Source organism: Eumetopias jubatus, unplaced genomic scaffold, assembly GCF_037043125.1.
Source record: "Eumetopias jubatus isolate StellerSeaLion01/CBP00866 unplaced genomic scaffold, mEumJub1_p1.0 scaffold_6, whole genome shotgun sequence".
Taxonomy (NCBI): Eukaryota; Metazoa; Chordata; class Mammalia; order Carnivora; family Otariidae; genus Eumetopias; species Eumetopias jubatus.
This window is the reverse complement of record NW_028274812.1, coordinates 59,658,431-59,677,399: the sequence shown is the minus strand read 5'-3', so window position 1 is coordinate 59,677,399 and position 18,969 is coordinate 59,658,431. Positions and strand designations below refer to the sequence as shown.

Genomic DNA, 18,969 nt, shown 5'->3' with positions numbered 1-18,969 from the left:
ATGGGTATTTTGTTAATTGAATCACCCACTGAAGGATGTTTGAGTTGTTTCCACTTTGGGCAACTATGACTCGAGCCTCTATGGATATCCATGTGAAGTTTCTCTCTCTCTCTCTGTGTGTGTGTGTGTGTGTGTGTGTGCAAGAGAATATATTTTAATTTCTCTAAAGTAGATACCAGGAATGTGATTGCTGGGTCATATGGTAAATACATTTTTAACTTTATGAAAACTGCAAGACCATTTTCAGAGTGGCTGTACCATATGCATTTTCATCACCAATATGCCAGAACTCCATGCTTCTCTACACTTGAGACTGACATTTTTTATTTTAGTCATTTTAAGAGGTATGTAGTGGTATCCCATGTGGTTTTAATCTGCATTTTCCTAATGACTAATGATGTGAAACATGTTTTCATGTTCTTAGATATACATTTCTAATCAGCTCCTCAAATTATTCTGATGTACACAAGAGTTTAAGGACCATAGTTCCTTATAGGAAGATACCTGGAGTAATTATTTTTATCCATCTATGTACAAGACAGCTGTATAATTTGACCATATGATTCTATTTAGTGCTACACAACTTTGCATTCATTATTGCACTAAATTATTTACACTCCTAAGAAAAGTATCTTCTAACAAATTTATAAAACATGACAGTGACAAAAAAAAAAAAGGCCCTGTAAAGGGCCAAAGACAGGGTAATTTTAATAAGAAGCAGCTGTTTATCATGTACTAGATCCTAGAAATACAAGAAACTGAAGACAAAATGTGTGCTTTGAGTAATCTGTTGAATGGAAAGAAAGACCCATGCACAAGTGACTTCTATAAAATATGTTTCTAATAGAGGTAAATGGACAAAGCTGAAATGAGGGGAGGAATGGCATTGTGGCTTGTGTTTGTCCCACTAGCACCTGGCAGAGTACTTTCTGCATAGCTAGTACTTATTGCCCATTTCTGGAATGAATAAATCAATGATCTGCTAGTCTCATCAAAGAAGTCTTTACAGAAAATGTGAAATGCGGGTCTTGAAGGACAAGTGATATACTGTTAAGTGGGGGACAGTAGGCAGCAGGATAAACAAGCATAAAGGCCGGAACTAGCAAAGAATACAGTGTGTCTGGGCATTATGTTGAGAAGGTATTGGGTGAATGCAAGGAAATGATGCTGGAAAGGAGGATTAGGGGCTGGAAAGGAGGGTTAGGTCAGGCTTTAGATGGTCCCAAGCACAGGTGGAAAGAAGCCAAGGAAAGTTCTTAAGCAGTATCAGATTTGCTGTTTAGAGGGGTACCTTCACCGGAGGCTGGATGAGCAGCTATGGGGCAATCAACAGTCCCAGGGAGGAGACGGAGGCAGGAAACAGAGAGAGACCACAGAAAATCAAGGTGAGAGTAGGCTATACCGTAAGGAAGCCTGGGTGACTGCCTGGGAAGGGAGGGAGGAAGGGAAGGAAAGAGTGAGGGCTGTTTCTAGTCTATCCATGCATGCCATGATGCACTACATATGTGACAGGGAAAAGATGGGGACAGCCAATGCTTGTGCCTTGGCAGGTGAGAAGAAGATTCAGTTTGGGACACGAGTTCGAGGACACCCATTATAAAGATTTTGGCTTTTATTGTGAATAAAGTAGAAAACCACTGCAGGTTTCTGAGCAGGAGAGAGATGGGGGAGACCAGTTAGGTTTATTACTCTAGCACAGCATTCCAAGAGATGTATGACAGTAAGTTGAACCAGGTGTAAAACACCTGAACAAAATAATTAATAACTCTAAGACATACCTGCAACTTTATATATGTATCTTTCTTATCTTGACTTTCTTAAACAACGAAGGAAAAATAACTAAAATTGCGTAAGTCTAAAAACTAATAGAAACATCACACATCAAACTTACAGGACAGAGTAAACGTATGCTCTCAGAAAATATCATACCTGAAATATTTCACTAAATAAGAATATAAATAATTAACAGCTAACTCGAGTTGTTTTATTTTGTTTTTTCGTTATTTATTTTTATTATGCTGTTAGCCAACATACAGTACATCATTAGTTTTTGAGGTAGTGTTCAACACTTCATTAGTTGTGTATAACACCCAGTGCTCATCACAACACCTGCCCTCTTTAATACCCTTCACCTTCCATACCCCATAATGAAAGTATAACAAAATGAAAGAAAGACAAAGTATATACCCTAATAAAGTTAAAATAGAATCTGATGATTTAAAATCTGTGAAATGGATAAGTAAACACAAAAACTCTTATTTTAAAAGAAAAATTAAACAAAAATCACCAATGGCTATTGCTGGCAAGAAAAGGAGTTGGCAAACTATGTGCCAACTGTTTTGTACTTAAAGTTTTATTGAACATAGCCATATTAATTTGTTTACATATTGTCTGGCTGCTTTTGAGCTACAGTTGAGTAATTGTGACAGACACCGTATGTCCACAGGCTTAAAATATTTACTGTCTAGCCTTTAAGTAAAAGGAGATAGATAGTTGTACACAAGCTCAGCAGCACAAGCACAAAGACTCAAAATTAGTAATGTAAAAAAAAGAAAATGTGCAGAAATATATCACAGTTTAAAATAATCAGAAAAGAGTACTTTATAAAATTCAATATATACCATTTAAAAAGCTGGGATGGATGGTTTTTATAGAAAATATGTTATAACATTTATCCTAGAAGTGTTGAAAGTTGTAAAATAATAAAAGCAATGGAAGAAAATTTAAAAGCTATCTAACATCTGGGCTTTCAAACTTTTAAAGAAAAATTAATTCTAATACTATTATAGGCCCTAGAGCACAGAAATAGAAGGAAAGCCTCAAAATTAATCTTACAGAAGCAGTGAAATAGCACTGATATTAAAACCTGATAAAGAAGCAGAAAACAGAATTCACCAATGCATTAAAATAATACACAACTAAGTACAATTTAACCTCAGAATTCAAGGGCATTATACTTATATGACTATATTCAAGAAATGAAATGACATGCTTTGATTTTGAGATGGGAAAACTTGACTTGGTAAAAAATGTCAGTTCTCACTTAAAGCACTAACTCAACTAAAACATGAAAATGATTTCTTGGAGGTTATACTCAAGTTCACCCTGAAAAGTAAACCTGTATATTTATTCAAGAAAAATTCTAAAATTGAAGAATAATCAGGTATTAAAAATATTATAGTAACAGAATAAGAAAACAGTTTGATACCAGAGAGGAAATAGTTAAGATCAGTGAAAAGAAAAGAAAGTCCAAAAATTGATTCAGGCAAATATGAGAATCTGTGTTATATCAAAATTTAAAATCAACAGAACAGGGAATATTCAGAAAAAGATGATGGGTCCATTACTATATGGAAGAAATTCCAGATAGATCAAAGATTTAATAATAAAAATGAAATTAAATTTAAAAAGGGCTGGAGGAAATTATGGATAAAATAGGTATGGCCTTTATAAGCAAGACAAAGTCCAAAGACTGACTATAAATAAGTTGATAAAAAACTTCTACAAGGTAAAAATATTTGTAAACAAATAAAACCCAAAGGTTAAGTATGAAAAAAATGTCTATAACACATATGACACAAATTGCACACATGTAATTTAATATACAATGGACCACAAATATGAATAAGCAAATTACAAAAAAAGATTTCAAGTGGCCAATATGGAGATGCTCAGCTTTACTCAAAATTAAAGAAATGTCAGTCAAAATAATAATGAAGTACCATTTTTTTTTTACATTGCAGATAAGCAACTTTTTCTTTTTTTAAAAAATTATGTTATGTTAATCACCATACATGACATCATTAGTTTTTGATTTAGTGTTCCATGATTCATTGTTTGCGAGTACCATTTTTTTAAACTTAAAAACTTGGACACTGCTCAGCATAAAGTCATGTGGGAGGAAGTTACTGTTCAAGGAAATGTAAATTGGAACAATCTCCCTAATGGGCGATTTGAGAACATTCACCAAAATTTTTAAATGCATGCACCATGTTGATATGTAAATTTCACTGCTAGGGATTTTCCCAATGGACATCACTGCGACTGCCAAGAGTATGAGCAAGAATGTTTACTACAGCACTGTTTACAATAAAAAATAATTGGAAACAACAAAAGTGTCCATCAAGACAGGACTGGGTAAATGAATTAAGATAGTGTGCACATTATGGCATACTATGAAGTTGTTATAAGAATGAATTAGTTCTTTCTGTGCTGATTTGAAAACATCTCCACCATGTATTATTACAAGAGATATGAAAGTGTATATAACATGATCAAATCTGTTTATACTAAAACATGCATGCAAATACACACAATGGGTAGTTGTGTACTATCTTTCCTTAAAATAAAAAGCTTTTAAACAGGAATTTCTTTTAGAGAAATGAATGGAGAAGAGATGGTTAAGACCATGAGTTATGGAGCTAAACTTGTTTATTACAAGGAGACTGCTGCTTTCTGAAGTATCGAAACAATCACTGCTTTTCCATCTGGTTTCCCAGGGCGAGCACTACCTGGAGTCCAGGCTTTGCTATCCTCTGAATAGCTGCAGAGATATAATTCATCTTGTTCACATTCTCTGAATGGAGCATTGGATTTGCCAAAGAAGCTATTCAAGATCTAATACTATATTAACTGGATAAGTGTTTCTACACATGGAAATATATATAGCACAAAAGAACACGAGCTGTGAAAAGGTAAAGGAAGTCAGGTGCATAGTTTAAGATTGTTTAAGCTTGGTTTCCTCTCACTTTATATTTCTACTTTTCACAAGTGATCTTCCCATAAAGGGCTTTATAGTCAGAAATTAGAATGGAATAGACAACTACTAAGATAGTCTGTTAGCACACAGAGGGTACTATATTCTCTTCCCTCAGTGAAAACACACAGGGCTTTCTTCCATGACCGTACCCATCTTTTTCTTACCCATGAGATGGAAAAATCAGAGTGAGTACTTTTAAAAATGAGTAAGGTTAAAATGTAACCACTTCCCAAAGTTGACATCCAAACTAACACAAATACAGGAATTAAAATATAATTAAAAAAAAAAACACTAACAAGCGATTGAAGTTATTAAAGGAAAACACATTTGTTTTTCCAATAAGACCAAATTTATACAGAAGCAACACAAGAACTTCAGGTTAGATGCAAGCCCTCGATGAAAAAGCATGACAAAAATTGCACAACTAATTTACAGTGACCTTTGTAAGCCTTCTGAGGTAATTTATCTTGATAAGATATGCTTTAATATAGATAATATCAAAACCATTAGGAAGGAATAACTTAACTGCCATTATAAAAACTAAATTTTGACCAGGAGGCAAATATCTTCCTCCAAATGATGTCATTCTTTCTCACGATCATTAGAGAGTATGCATTATTGTTATAAAAAAATACTGTAAAATCTTCATCTTTGGTAAGTGCAATTTTTATCATTCAATGTTAATAAGATAATCAGCATGAGAAAGTGGACCTTCTTACTTAGGAACATAAACCAATACCTAGCTTCTATTTTGACAAAGGAGTTTAGAAATCTAAGGAATAGAATATGCAATTTTCCCTCACCTTTCTCTTTCAAAACTCTTACTCCATTTTAAACGTTATTCTTTGAGACATCTAAAATTGTTCTCTGACACCTATAGCAAGGCATGTAATACTCTGTCCTCCATGAGGCCGTCAGAAAGAAATCCATCATCCCTTCCATCCCTGTTCTCAGGATAAGGTTCATCTAGTCATCTGTTCACGAGATCAATTAACCAAAACTATGATCAGAATTTCTGAGGATCATGTTAAAAATTTTAGGGCCTTAGTTTCAGATTCTGATTCTGATACCTGGCATAGGAACAGGTAATGGGAAACCAAGTGTCTATTATACTAGGTCCCCGTGATTCTTTGTATTTCTTTGCTCTTGACTCAATTCCTTACCTTCTCTATTACTTCTCCACCTCAGGGTATGGAATTCTTTGATCTACTCTCTGGAACTGCCACACAATGATCAGCAAACTATATCAACCTCTTCTATCACTTTGCCTTAACTGAAACTTGACTCTCCTTGTATGGATCCTGTTTCCCATCCATTCCTTCTCAAGTGGCGAAAGAGGGTATCTCTCTTCCTCATCCATTTCCGGTCAATTATGTACTCACTTTCTTTAAAAACTCCTCTCTTTTAAGGTTCAGTCCATCTATGTGACCTGTCATTTAACCTTATCCAATGAAGATGTGACACCTATGGCTCCCCGTCTGTCTCACCATCCCAATTCCTGTCATCATCCTAGGTGACAGTATTTTTCATGTGGACATCTAAAACACTCACTCTTTAATTCCTTGATGCCCTCATTTCCACTTCAGCCATATCAACTATTATTTCTAGGCTTTGTCATCAACTCACAACTGTACCACTTCCAAAATCACTAGTACAGACATCTCAATTTCTGATCAAAGCTTCCTATATTTCAAGCTGGTCCAAACAATTTTTCTAAGTCCATTCTTTATCATCAATGATACTTTGCCTTTACTTTCTTTCTATTGATCAGCAGCACCTGCTTCTATTCCTCTGCCCAGTCCTTCCTCTTGCTCTTTCTCCAGCTTAGAGAGCAAAGCCCATCGTTTTTAAGGTAAAATATCAAATCTGTAACATGATACATAAAAATCCTCATGATCTGGCCTTTGCCTATAACATTAGACGCATCTTATGCTATAAGCATGCTCTGCCACTCCCCATCATTTTTTATGTCTTAGTTATCTTTTAAAAGATTTATATATTTATTTGAGAGAGAGAGCATGTGCAAGTAGGAGTAGGGGCAGAGGGAGAGAGAATCTTAAGCAGACTCCCTGCTGATCACAGAGCCTGATTTCATGACCCTGAGATCATGACCTGAGCTGAAATCAAGAGTTGGATGCTTAACCAAATGAGCCATCCAGCTGCCCCTATGTTTTAGTCATTTTGACTTTTATCCACTTCCTTCAATGTGCTATTGCTTTTCTGTTGTCAGAGCCTTTAGCTAGAACATTCTTCTGCTGTTCTTTGCTTTGTGACCTCCTAACCTTCAAATCTCAGCTTCAGTTTCACTTTCTCTAACACTGTCAGGTCCCCTAATTTTATTTTCCCTTAGCAGCTTCATCCCTCTTTATTATTTATTACAAATGTAATTAAAATATTTAATTAGTTGACTAATCATTCTGTCCTTCCAGAACATAAGCTCCGTAAGAGTAAAGGGGCAGGCACTTTTTCTTCCTCAATGTATTTCCATTCTCAATTAAAGCAAAGAGTATTAATCAGCACCAAACTCCCAGCTCCTTCTATGAGCCTTCCAATATTATAGAGGCCAGAAAGTAAAAACTGTGTTTCCAAGATTTCTTGGAGGCAGGGTACTGGATGCAAAGATCAATTTTGCTAATGAGATGCACTTGTGCAAGATCTGGATGGTGGAAGTTAAGAGGAAACTATCTTCCTGCTATTGTCTTTGTAAACAAGATCTTGGAGACATGAAGATTGAAAATTATAACAGATGTACCATACATTCAAAAATTTAGTTTTCTGATGTGTTCGTGAGTGTTGAAAAGACATGTATAGTAGCAGCTATGGTTTCTCAACTACTGGATCACCATCACAGTAGTAGCTAGGTCTTAAATTCAACAGTTCCAGCGCTGGCCCCTAACTTCTACTTCTCCAATCTTACCAACATTAGTACGTACCTCATTTCTTGTACAAGATTTTTTTCTATTTAAAATGTACCTAGAGTGCCTTTGTTTCCTTTACTGTATCCTGACTGATACAATATGTGTCTTCTTCAACCCACTCTAAAGAGGCTGACAGCAGAGTTTCCTTAGCTTGTTATCTATTGATCTACCACGGTGACTGGTAACTAGCTTACATTCAGTAAATAGTCACTGAGTGACCATCACTAAAACCGGTTTGAGGCTTATGGGTATATAATCAATTCACAATGACACAGACTAATCTAATTCCCCATAACCAATTTTCTTATGTCATTCTGGCTGTGCTAATTATTCACTTTAACTTAGGAGAAAGGAAGTACCAGGTGCTCTGTCCATGTCATATCCCTTGAAAGGTGGTTGTGGTTTCCACATAGGTTACCCAGATATTACTACAACCTAATTATATAGAAATAATTTAGCATTCCAGAGAGAGTACCTTAATTAGCAAAAGAGAAATCTCATCTAAAATTGCATTCTTTATATCCATTATATCCATTTGGCCATAAAAGCTGAAATAACATTAAAACATTAAAAAAAATCACTGTGAAATGTGATTTTGATCTTTACATTTTATCAGTATAAATCTCTGTATCTCTAGGGATTTAATAACCTAACTTATTTAATCTATATGTCTTTAGAGTGCTTCCCCTTCTAAAGTATTTCATATGAGTGAACGACAGTATTCCAATTAACATAGTTTCCAGAACAGCATGGTTCCTTAACAAGATATATACATTTGTTGTAAAAATTTTACTCTATGCTTCTAAACACATCTTTAAGCCAAGAACAAAAATTGCTGCAATCAAAATTTACTTAAAGGTAATAATGAAAGAAATAAGATTCCAATGTCACTTCCTATGTCTCTTAAAAAGAGTCTCCTTTATTCAGAGTCAGCCATACATTTAGACTCTACTGAAATGAACACCTGGCCCAAGGGATTGCCTCCTGTGTGGAGGAAAATGAGTCCTACTTTTCAGCACCTGAATTCTGGTCATATAACTTGTCTCTTCCACAGTCTTCAATAGCTCCTCACAGTATATAAAGTCTAAGTGCTTAAGCATGTGATTTAAGGTCCTCCACATTGTGACCAAAATCTATATACCAAGCCCTTCATGCATCATACATTCCAGTGAAAAGGGAACACTCTCGTCCAAATATATCCTGTGGTTTCCTTTGCTCATGTTCCCTTTCTTTTTTCCTTGGAATGCCCTTTACCTTTATTGCTGCATATTGAGATACAAGATCACTGGTTTGAATTAATCTACTTCTCTTTTGTGAAGTGTTTGTTCTTCTCTTATGTTATTTACCATATTTTGCTTTCCTTATGTATGTATTTCAAAATCCTCTGCGAAATTGTCTGTGTCTTAAAGGTAGAGAAACTCCACCGTGTTTTGCTACTTATTTTCTGTGGCACAAGAAATTTGATCAATTGAATTAAAATTGACAGTTAATTTAGAACTGGATGTCTTATTATACACTCTAAAATAATTGTTCTCAATAGGTATATAATATTTAATTGAATTGCTGTTCATACGTTAAAATTCCCCTACAGTTGGATATTTATGCTGTATTTATTCCCATTACAATGTGTTGGAATAAAACTCTTGGTATATATTACTTTTCTTTTTCATCTGTCCTTGGAAAGAGTCCCAGGTTTAGAATTTCATGGCTAAAGGATCTGGAAGAAAGTGTGGCTCTTAACATATATTATAAAAAAAAATTATTTTTAAAGGACTGAACCATTCATTGCCACAGGAAACCTAGGAATGTGCCAAATCCTCAATCAGCTTTAGAAATGGACTGAATTTTCATTTTTAGTTTTTAAAGATTTATTAGGTCTAAGAGTATACGGTCTGTTAATTTGCACAATTTTAACCAATAATTTTTTATTCCAGTTTACCTATTTTTTTCTTCTTCTTTGTTCATTTACTTACTGAAAACTTCATATTTTAGTTATTAAATTTAATAAGTACACAAAGATGTAGATACACATATAAAAATGTGGATACTAATACATATAAAGATGTAGTTACTAATATTTCCCCCAACTTGTTACCATCTTTTATAATTCAATGTATTATTTTTTGTTGTCAAAAGCTTCAAATTTAAATGTCATTACATCTGTCATTCTTTAAAGTTGTCATCTTCTTTCCCTTTGAAGTATATATGTAACCATTTATAGAGTTTCTACTATATATCAGGCAAGATATGTTACCTTACTTATTACAAAAATCTTAAGATATAGGTATCATCGCCACTTTGTTTATGATGAAACTGTGGCTCAAGGAAATTAAAAGAGGCTATGTTACCATGCCCTGAGTCCAGATTAGTATCCAGGTTTGCCTGGGTCCAAAGCCTTTATTCTACAAGGGGCTACTTCCCTTTGAAAACAGAAAAGTCATGCTTCCAAAAATCCAGTTAAACACTCAGTTCTATTTTGTATTAATTTTATTTGGTTTTATTTAAAATATTAATACACTTTTCACATTCTTTCTATGTGGTTACAACAATTCTACAAGAGTAGAATTACTATATTAACCTCCAAAAAGAAAGGAGGTTGATATAGCTAAGGAAAGGATAAACTCTGAGAAAACATTTTACATATATTTAAAATAAAAAATAAAAGAAAGGGGGCTATTGGGCACCTACTACTGTCTTTAGCTAAAAGATACCATCTATACCAGGAAGAGAAAATTCTAATTTTATTTGGTTATACTGACTGTAAAACTGCTAGAGCAGAAATAAATAAAGCTACTAATATTCAGTATCAGATAACTTATATCAAAGTCAAATTCCTTTAATTTAGACAAAGGCTAAAGCTGACCTATGAAAAAAAACAAGGAAATAGTTGGTAGATCTAGATAATAATAAAAACATCAAAAAATGATTCTTTAAGGTACCTTGAGGGAACATATTATTATTGGATTTTTCATAGAGTTCTGTTTTAATAGATATTTCTTTATGAGACTTATTGCATGATAGACCATTTCTACGTATAAGAAAAAATTTGGTATCACTAATTATAAGAAAATCAAACCACATAAATCAGAGAAATACTGTACAGGAGTGAATGGGAATACCCATCCCAGTACTAGGCTATTTAAAGCCTGTTAAAAACTTGTCCCTAAAGGAAAGAATTTATTTGACTAAGATTCCAAGTGAAACAGAATCTGAAAATTCTAATTGAAATATTCATTCAACTTGAAATTAAATCATAATTGAAACTAATGGCTTAATAATGAAAATATATCTGCATCTCTAATGATATACTTCTATAAATGTAAGCTGCTACTACCAATCCTTTAAGGTATGCTCTATCTTACAGAAAACAGTGGTTTCTTAAGAAAATATCTTTGTGTGGGAGAGCAAAAAATATGCAGGGTAAATTAGGGAAAGTTATTGATATTGTTCACCATCCTTTCACCATTTTAAAATTTAGTTATTAATATGTATTTTCTAAAAGTAGACTTCTATAACATGATATGTTTTATCATTGTTCATTTTCCAAAATAATTTCATATATTATTCTATTTGTTTCTCATAGTTAACCACTAGGTGTTATTTACCCTATTATTATTCCATCTGATAAAACAGAAAATAAGTTTCAGAAATATTTAGGTGTTTAAGGTGACAGGGCTTCTAGAGGTGAAGTCATAACCAGAGATTTCTGTTAATGTGCCTTCTTGCTTTGGGCCTCCTTTGGAATTCCTGAGATACTCCCTTCCCCAGAAAGAACTGCAAGCTCCATCTCTATAGTTGAAGCTACTCCTGGGGTACTTCATTTTCCTTTTCCCTATTTTCATATTTCAGTAGACAATTTGGAAATATAGTTGGTTTTTCATATGGGGATAAATTTTATATTAAAAAATGGGAATGATATGAAGAGTCCTAAAATGTGCTGTCACTCACTGGGAAGAAAAGTATTTTCTTTTTGGCTGTGGCTAAGGCACAGAAATAGCCTTATCTCTCTCTCCCTGTCTCTCTCTCTCTCTCTCTCTCTCACACACACACACACACACACACAGAGAAAGAAAAGGAGAATTTCCTCAATGGAGTTTTACTTATTATTTACACAAATAAAGAGTGTTAATAAGACTGTGAAGAAATGCTTTTAAAAACCTTAAGAACCATAACTGGTGAGTCAGGAATTGAGATGGTCACATTACACACTTAGGGGTAGGTAAAGTGCTAGTGTGGCACCGTAGGGATTTAGCTGTATTTCCATTAACAGGAGTCATGAGGCTAAATTTCTATGTACTACCATAGCAAATTTACCTTCTAATTTTATTTTAATGTTTTGAGTACTTAATTTCCCATTTTTCAAAAACATGGGAAGGAATATCTCCTACCATCATGATAATAGCTCCTGAGAACTGCTAGAATGTTAATACCATTCAAGTTCAAAAGGAACTTAAAGAAATAAGCATACAGCTAGCACTAGAAGAACAATCTAAAATTTTGGAGCTTCAATAAAGCATTCAGAAAGATTACTTTATCTTTTGGTACAAAATCATATCCAGCATTGAGGGGACAAATTTTTTGAATCTCTCTTTAGCAGAAATGAGGGATACAGTTAGGCTGAAGAAATGTTCTTCCATTTTATTAGAAACAAAAAACAAAAAAGAAACAAAAAGACTCAAAGCCCTAAAAGCTTTAGAAAGTCCAGATCAGATCTGGTTTTGAACATTTAGAATAGAGTGTGGTAAAAAGAGCCAGACTGATTCAAATCACGGCTCTACTACTTGTTACACGGCCTTCTCTGAGAAAATTATTCTCTCAGTTTCAGTTTCCTTATCTATAAAATAGGGATAAGAATCTCTACGGGACAGAATAGTGGTGTAGATCAAATGAGAAAATTAAAGTGAGGCCATCTCATAATGTTTGTCTCAGAGGAACAAAGGCGAAAGAAAGTAATTTGGGGGTACCTACTATCAGCCAAATATTATATGAAAGGCTGGGAATATAATAGTGCACAGGACAATGTTACTTGAAAACATGTACTTATTAATAAATGTTTGTGAATGTCATTCTTCTTTAAAAAAAATCCAATAACAGTAGGAAGACTGGATAAAAACCAAATATAATAAAAATATTTTTAAAAAGGTATAATAAAAATGATTTGGAAAACAAACCGAGGGTTCTAGAGGGGAGGGGGGTGGGGGGATGGGTTAGCCTGGTGATGGGTATTAAAGAGGGCATGTTCTGCATGGAACACTGCGTATTATACACAAACAATGAATCATGGAACACTACATCAAAAACTAATGATGTAATGTATGGTGATTAACATAACAATAAAAAATTTAAAAAAAAAATGACTCAGGATTTTTAAGTCTACTTAACGGTATTAAAACTTTCCACTTCTCCAGATCTCTCTCTCTCACTCTTTTCTTTTTTTTACCATAGTGATCTGTGACTCTGGTGACAATGCCTTAAATAAACATTATTTGAAAATGCCTCTATATTAATTATTTCTATATGCTCTATTTCATGCTATATTTGAATTACTTACACATATACCATATCAAGGGGTAATAACAGTACAAATCTATATCAAAGGTTCTGTGAGGACTGAATGAGTTATGTATAAAGCAATGAAAACAATGCCAGGCACCAGTAAACCCCTGATAAATGTTAAACACTATTATTATAGAAATTAAATAATAAACCTGCATCATTTGGAATGAGCAATAGCTTTCAGAATTGAGAGGTATGAAGTAACCAGAAATCCACAAGGTGGCTCTCAAAGCTTGGCTTTGAAACACAATAGAGTTGCTTCATATTTCCAAAGAAATGAAAGAAGACTTATGAATGCCAACCTGACTTTTAAAAGACACTCATAAATTCATAATTAATAAATAACTGGAAGACTACAAAGCTGTTTAATAAGTGTTATGTAATAGAAATTATATAAAGTGGAGAAAAATGAAGAAGATGAACAAATTTTATAGTTCTAAGTTGAAAGAATCTGATGTTCAAAACAACTGACATCACATTTATCATATTCAGAATCTAAAATGTCAATATAAAATGGTGAAATTCATAGTAGAGTCGTAACAATTAAATACATTTTACCAAGATGAGAAATGTGAAAGCACAGAGCACGATGTCTGGCAGCTAGCAGCTGTTCAGTAAACATCAGTTAAATCTTAGGCATATAAAATACTTTGAAGTTACTATCATTTTATGCCCACTAACTTTTTCATTTGAAAATTTATTTTCATTGCTTTAAATCAGGGCAAACATTTTCTGTAAAGAGCTATATAGTATTTTAGGCTTACTAGTGGGCCACATAGTCCTTGTAGTAACTGTTCATTCTTCCCTCATGGTGCAAAAGGAAAAAAAAGCAGCTATTGACAAAGGAGTCTGGCTATTTTCTAATAAAAACCTTAATTTCAGAAACAGGTGGCCACCTTTGGCCTTCAGGATATAGTCTATCTATTCTTGATCTAAATCATTATCTCACATAATTAAATAAAACCTTTTGTAAATCTTAGGATACTATCAATACTCAAATTACTTGGGGAAGTACTTCTCAAACTGTAATGTGTAGTAAAGCACCTAGGGATTGAGGCGAAATGCAGATTATGATTTGGTAAATCTGGTATGGGGCCTGCGGTTCTGCATTTCTAAAGGGGACCCAGGCTTTTAAGGTCCTGAGCATACGTTGAGTAGCAAGGTTATCAAACTCCCAGGTCTCAAACTTTCGCTTTCTTTTTTTTTTTTAAAGGTCTTATTTTTAAGTAATCACTACACCCAAAGTTACAACCCCAAGATCAAGAGTCACATGCTCCACTGACGGAGCCAGCCAGGCGCCCCTAAACTTTCACATTCTTGAAAAGAACTTTTATTTTATGCAGCTTTCATCCATCCACATTAACCTTAGAAATTAAAACTGAGAAATTAAAAAATATTAACCTATCAGTTTTTTTAAGAGACTTTAATAACCCTAATTAGATGTTAACATATTTTATGGAACTTAACTGTATTTTATATTTTAACTATATTTTATTTTATTTTTTTAAAGATTTTATTCATTTATTTGAGAGAGAGAATGAGATAGAGAGAGAGCATGAGAGGGGAGATGGTCAGAGGGGGAAGCAGACTCCCTGCTGAGCAGGGAGCCCGATGCGGGACTCGATCCCGGGACTCCAGGATCATGACCTGAGCCGAAGGCAGTCGCTTAACCAACTGAGCCACCCAGGCGCCCTTAACTATATTTTAAAGAGTAGGACTAAATACAATTCTAACTGTATGGACAGACGTGATAATTGAATACCTCAGGCATTGGAATCCTTTGGAAGATCATTAAATTAAAAAAATAAAGATTATAACATGATAAATATGTAAAATTAATTCCTTGGAAACTGGAGACCATACATCTGTCATATATAAAATATCTGTATTATCTGGCACATTATATGCTTTAGTTCTTATATCTTGCCATTCTTTGTTCCCCACCTGTTTTTCTGCATGTCCATATTCAGGTCCTTGTGTAGGTAAAAAGCAGGAAATTTGACCACTATTTTTTGCTCTTTCTATTAGAGACATAGCTGTTCTTACAGTGGCATTTCGAGCATGTACAAATACCATCACCTGAAAAAAAGAAAAACAGTTTATTTAATACTAAAAGTCATTAAAAGATAGCTTAATACTAGTCTGAAAAAAATCACCATATGTATACAACTATTAATTTTCCAAAATACAACCCCCAGTTTATGAATTCCCCAACATTTCCTTATTTTAGAACAAAGTGTATATAGGATAAAGACAAGTTAAATAAAATCCAATAACAAGGCTTTATATACTATTAACCTATAAATTGGCGGAAGTCAGAAAAGAAATTAATGGATTATATAAAATGTTGAGTTAAATTTGTGCTTTTCTCTTTTGAAGATATGATTCATGAGTGTAATCATATATTTCGGGGACAGAGTATAAAAATATATGAGAGCCTTATTTCTCCACCATCAGTGAAATTTCCACTATCATAAAGATGTTTAAAGAAATTGAAAACAATAAAAACACTCTTCTTTGGACAAAATCACATCTAAGAACAACCATTTAAAATAGAATTTCGGGAACTGCTGGAGATGAAAATGCTTCTAGAGAGGTGTTTGGAATTTTGTTTTGTTTTTGTTTTATTTTTGACCTTCCTGTGGAATTACAAAGTGTGGAAATCTGAATTAGGGGGAAGTCACATATCTGGATGCTTTGTCAAGGAGAAGTGCAAAAAAGTATTTTCAGGGACAGTCACCAGGCAGAATGTCAATGCAATGGGAAGAGAATGAAATCAGAGTGAGGAGCACTCTGCATCTGCTGCCTATCAGTGCTGCCTTCTCTGCTGTGTCTGTTCTTCTTTGGCTTCCACATCCCCTCCACATTCAGCTCAACCCCAACCTTCCCAAAGAGCCATTACTATAATAAAGTAATTTTACTCTTTTATATGGACAACTGATTTTTTTCAATTTTATATGATGTGAATAAAGCATCTCTAGGTAATTTGACATTTTAATCAAAATCTGAAACACACAATCTAAGGACAATCAGCAGTGTGGGTGCTTTGGGTAACTTAAAAACAAGTTCTAGCCCCATCTTCCAACCAAACTGAGACCTCTAAAACTCTCTGGAGATACCATGGTATTCCCCTTAGGCCTCAGCAATATGGATGTCCTAATTCTTGCCTTTCCCTCAATTTCTCTCCACATTTACCTGTTAATTATGTTTTCCCACAAGCTAAAACACTGGTGTTATTTCCATGGTACACATTTAGAAAAACAAGCAACTGACGGTTTTAGTCAGGGAATTGATAGGCTCATGCGAGCTGACCTAAGTAAAAGAGAAGGTCATTTTGTAAAATGAACAAAAGTAAAAAGGGGAGGGAGGCCTGGAATCTGACCAGAAAAGAGATGGAGCGACACAGATCTAAAGCACACACTGTATAATTTACTCACAGTGATCTTATGCCTATAAACTTGTCAAACTGTTCCATGTATGGGATGCCAATTATAATTTAGAGGACAGTGAAAGCATAGAGAATAAATATTCAAGAAACTGGAATGCTTAAATTACTACTATTCTTTTAGAAAGTGTTCAAAGTCAAGGAGAGTAGATAATCTGGAGAAGACCAAAATTCCTCAATGAAAAACTCCCAAAGCATTTAGAGACAATAAAACAAGCATTGCAAGTCATCTAGAGAGACTTAACATTAGTTAATCACAGCCATCAATGATATAAAGCATAAGCTTTCATCCTTGGTTAGAGCTCTAACTGATTTGCTGATACTAATGTTTCTTGAAAAGAAATATGATCATTAAGAATATCTCCAAAGAGTATATGAATGAAAGTTATTTCAGTAAGCTTCATGTATACTTGGAAAATTCTTCTGTTTTCCTCATTTTCAACTAAAAAAAACCCCAAATCTAACTTCGATAGGCTCTCTAGCTTTCTGGGGAAACATCTTTATCTCATGGGATGTCAAGAGATTACCACTTAAGCTTACTGTAATATTTTCATCATTATTGACATAAACTGTTTAATACAAAGTTAGAAAAATTCTATTAACTATAATGCCCTGCTGAAGCTTCACCAGTTCAGAATCGCTCAGATTCTACCACCCTGTCTCTTGTAAAAAGTAAGGCTATTTCAATAGTGAGTTTCTTCTTAAAAAATTATGGCAGACTAGGGGCACCTGGGTGGCTCAGTTGGTTAAACGTTTGCCTTCAGCTCAGGTCATGATCCCAGGGTCCTGGGATCGAGCCCTGCATCGGGCTCCCTGCTCAGCGGGGAGTCTGCTTCTCCCTCTCCCCCCTGCTCCCACTCTCTCTCTCTCTCTCCAATAAATAAATAAAATCTTTAAAAAAATTTTAAAAATTAGGGTAGACTTTTTTCTCTCATGTAAAATTAAATTTTACTACACACAAAGCCTCACTAAACCCTAACATTACATTTTAAGAAAATCTCAATTAAAATGAAATTATTTATTTTTTAAATTAATTTATCCACTCATTCAAATGTTTCTGAGAATTCTGAGAATCACTATCAAGCCCTGAGAATTCTGCAAAAGAGAGAGGCAAAATTTCTGCTCTCAGGGAGATGACAATCTAGTATGATGTATTAAATAAGCACAAAATATTTTTTACTTGCTAAGTATTTACTAGCCATGGATGGGTAGAATACTGTTGAAAGAGGAAATATGAAAACGGACAAGACATAGTCCCTTCTGTAAAAGACATGTACAATTTAAGGAAGGAGAAAAAACTGTACACACGGAGCATGGATAACACAGGAATGCTAACCATGGAGCTGGCTGGGTCACCTTCATTCATCCATCGCACTACATTTACACAGTACCTGCTGAGTACCAAACCATGCACTAAGCACCAGGGAAAAATGATAGATTCCAAGGCTCCAAATGGGTCTGCTCCTGTTGGCAAGGAAGAATCACTAGTAATCAGCCCTATCTGGCTATAGAAGCAGGTGCAGGCTGGATGGAGGAGCATACAGTATTTAGAGGAGGGCACGTGTTGTGATGAGCACTGGATGTTTTATGCAACTAATGAATCATTGAACACTACATCAAAAACTAATGATGTGCTGTATGGTGGCTAACTTAACATAAGAAAAAAATAATAAAATATAATATTTATCCTTGGTAATTTTAGTGTGTTAGCTTGAAGAAGTACATTCTCTTTCAAAGTTTCTCACACTGAGACCAAGGGACCTCTTCATGGGAATCAGTGCTGGTGCTCATTAAAATAGACTTCTGGGTCCTCCCCTAAAACCAACTGAGTAAGAATATTTAGGGGTGGGACCTAAATTTTGAATTATTAACAACTTTTGAGATGACTACTGCACTACTGTGTGAAATTAGTTAATAATTACCACCAACTTATTTTTTTTCTCCTAAGTAAGGTTAAAAGGAAACATAAATAAAACCACCACTACAAAGATGATTTTAAAAACTCCCTAATAACCAACCTATCTTTATTTACCTATATATATGAAATATCAGGGAATATGAAGGTATTTCATATAACCAGCATGGCCCCAAGATCATTTCCCAGATGGGTTTTTATAATGCAACCAGATTTCTATTCTCCATAATTCAAATGCCACATTATGTAAATCCTGTTGATACGAAGAACATAAGGGAAAATAAAATATGACCCTAAATCTTCATTAATTATTTCAGTCTGACTTGTCAACTTATCATTTTGCAAATTATTTTCTACTGCAGCCAAGAGAAATACT

General features: G+C 34.2%; 1 protein-coding gene across 1 annotated transcript in view; it reads right to left on the bottom strand.

Annotated features, from left to right (window-relative positions):
- The window catches only part of ASCC3 (activating signal cointegrator 1 complex subunit 3), a 338,572-nt gene that overhangs the window by 153,574 nt on the left and 166,029 nt on the right, over positions 1-18,969 (bottom strand). The window contains exon 14 of the mRNA XM_028104151.2: positions 15,178-15,312. Coding sequence (XP_027959952.1) covers positions 15,178-15,312 — 135 coding nt within the window. The remainder of the gene's footprint in view (positions 1-15,177; positions 15,313-18,969) is intronic.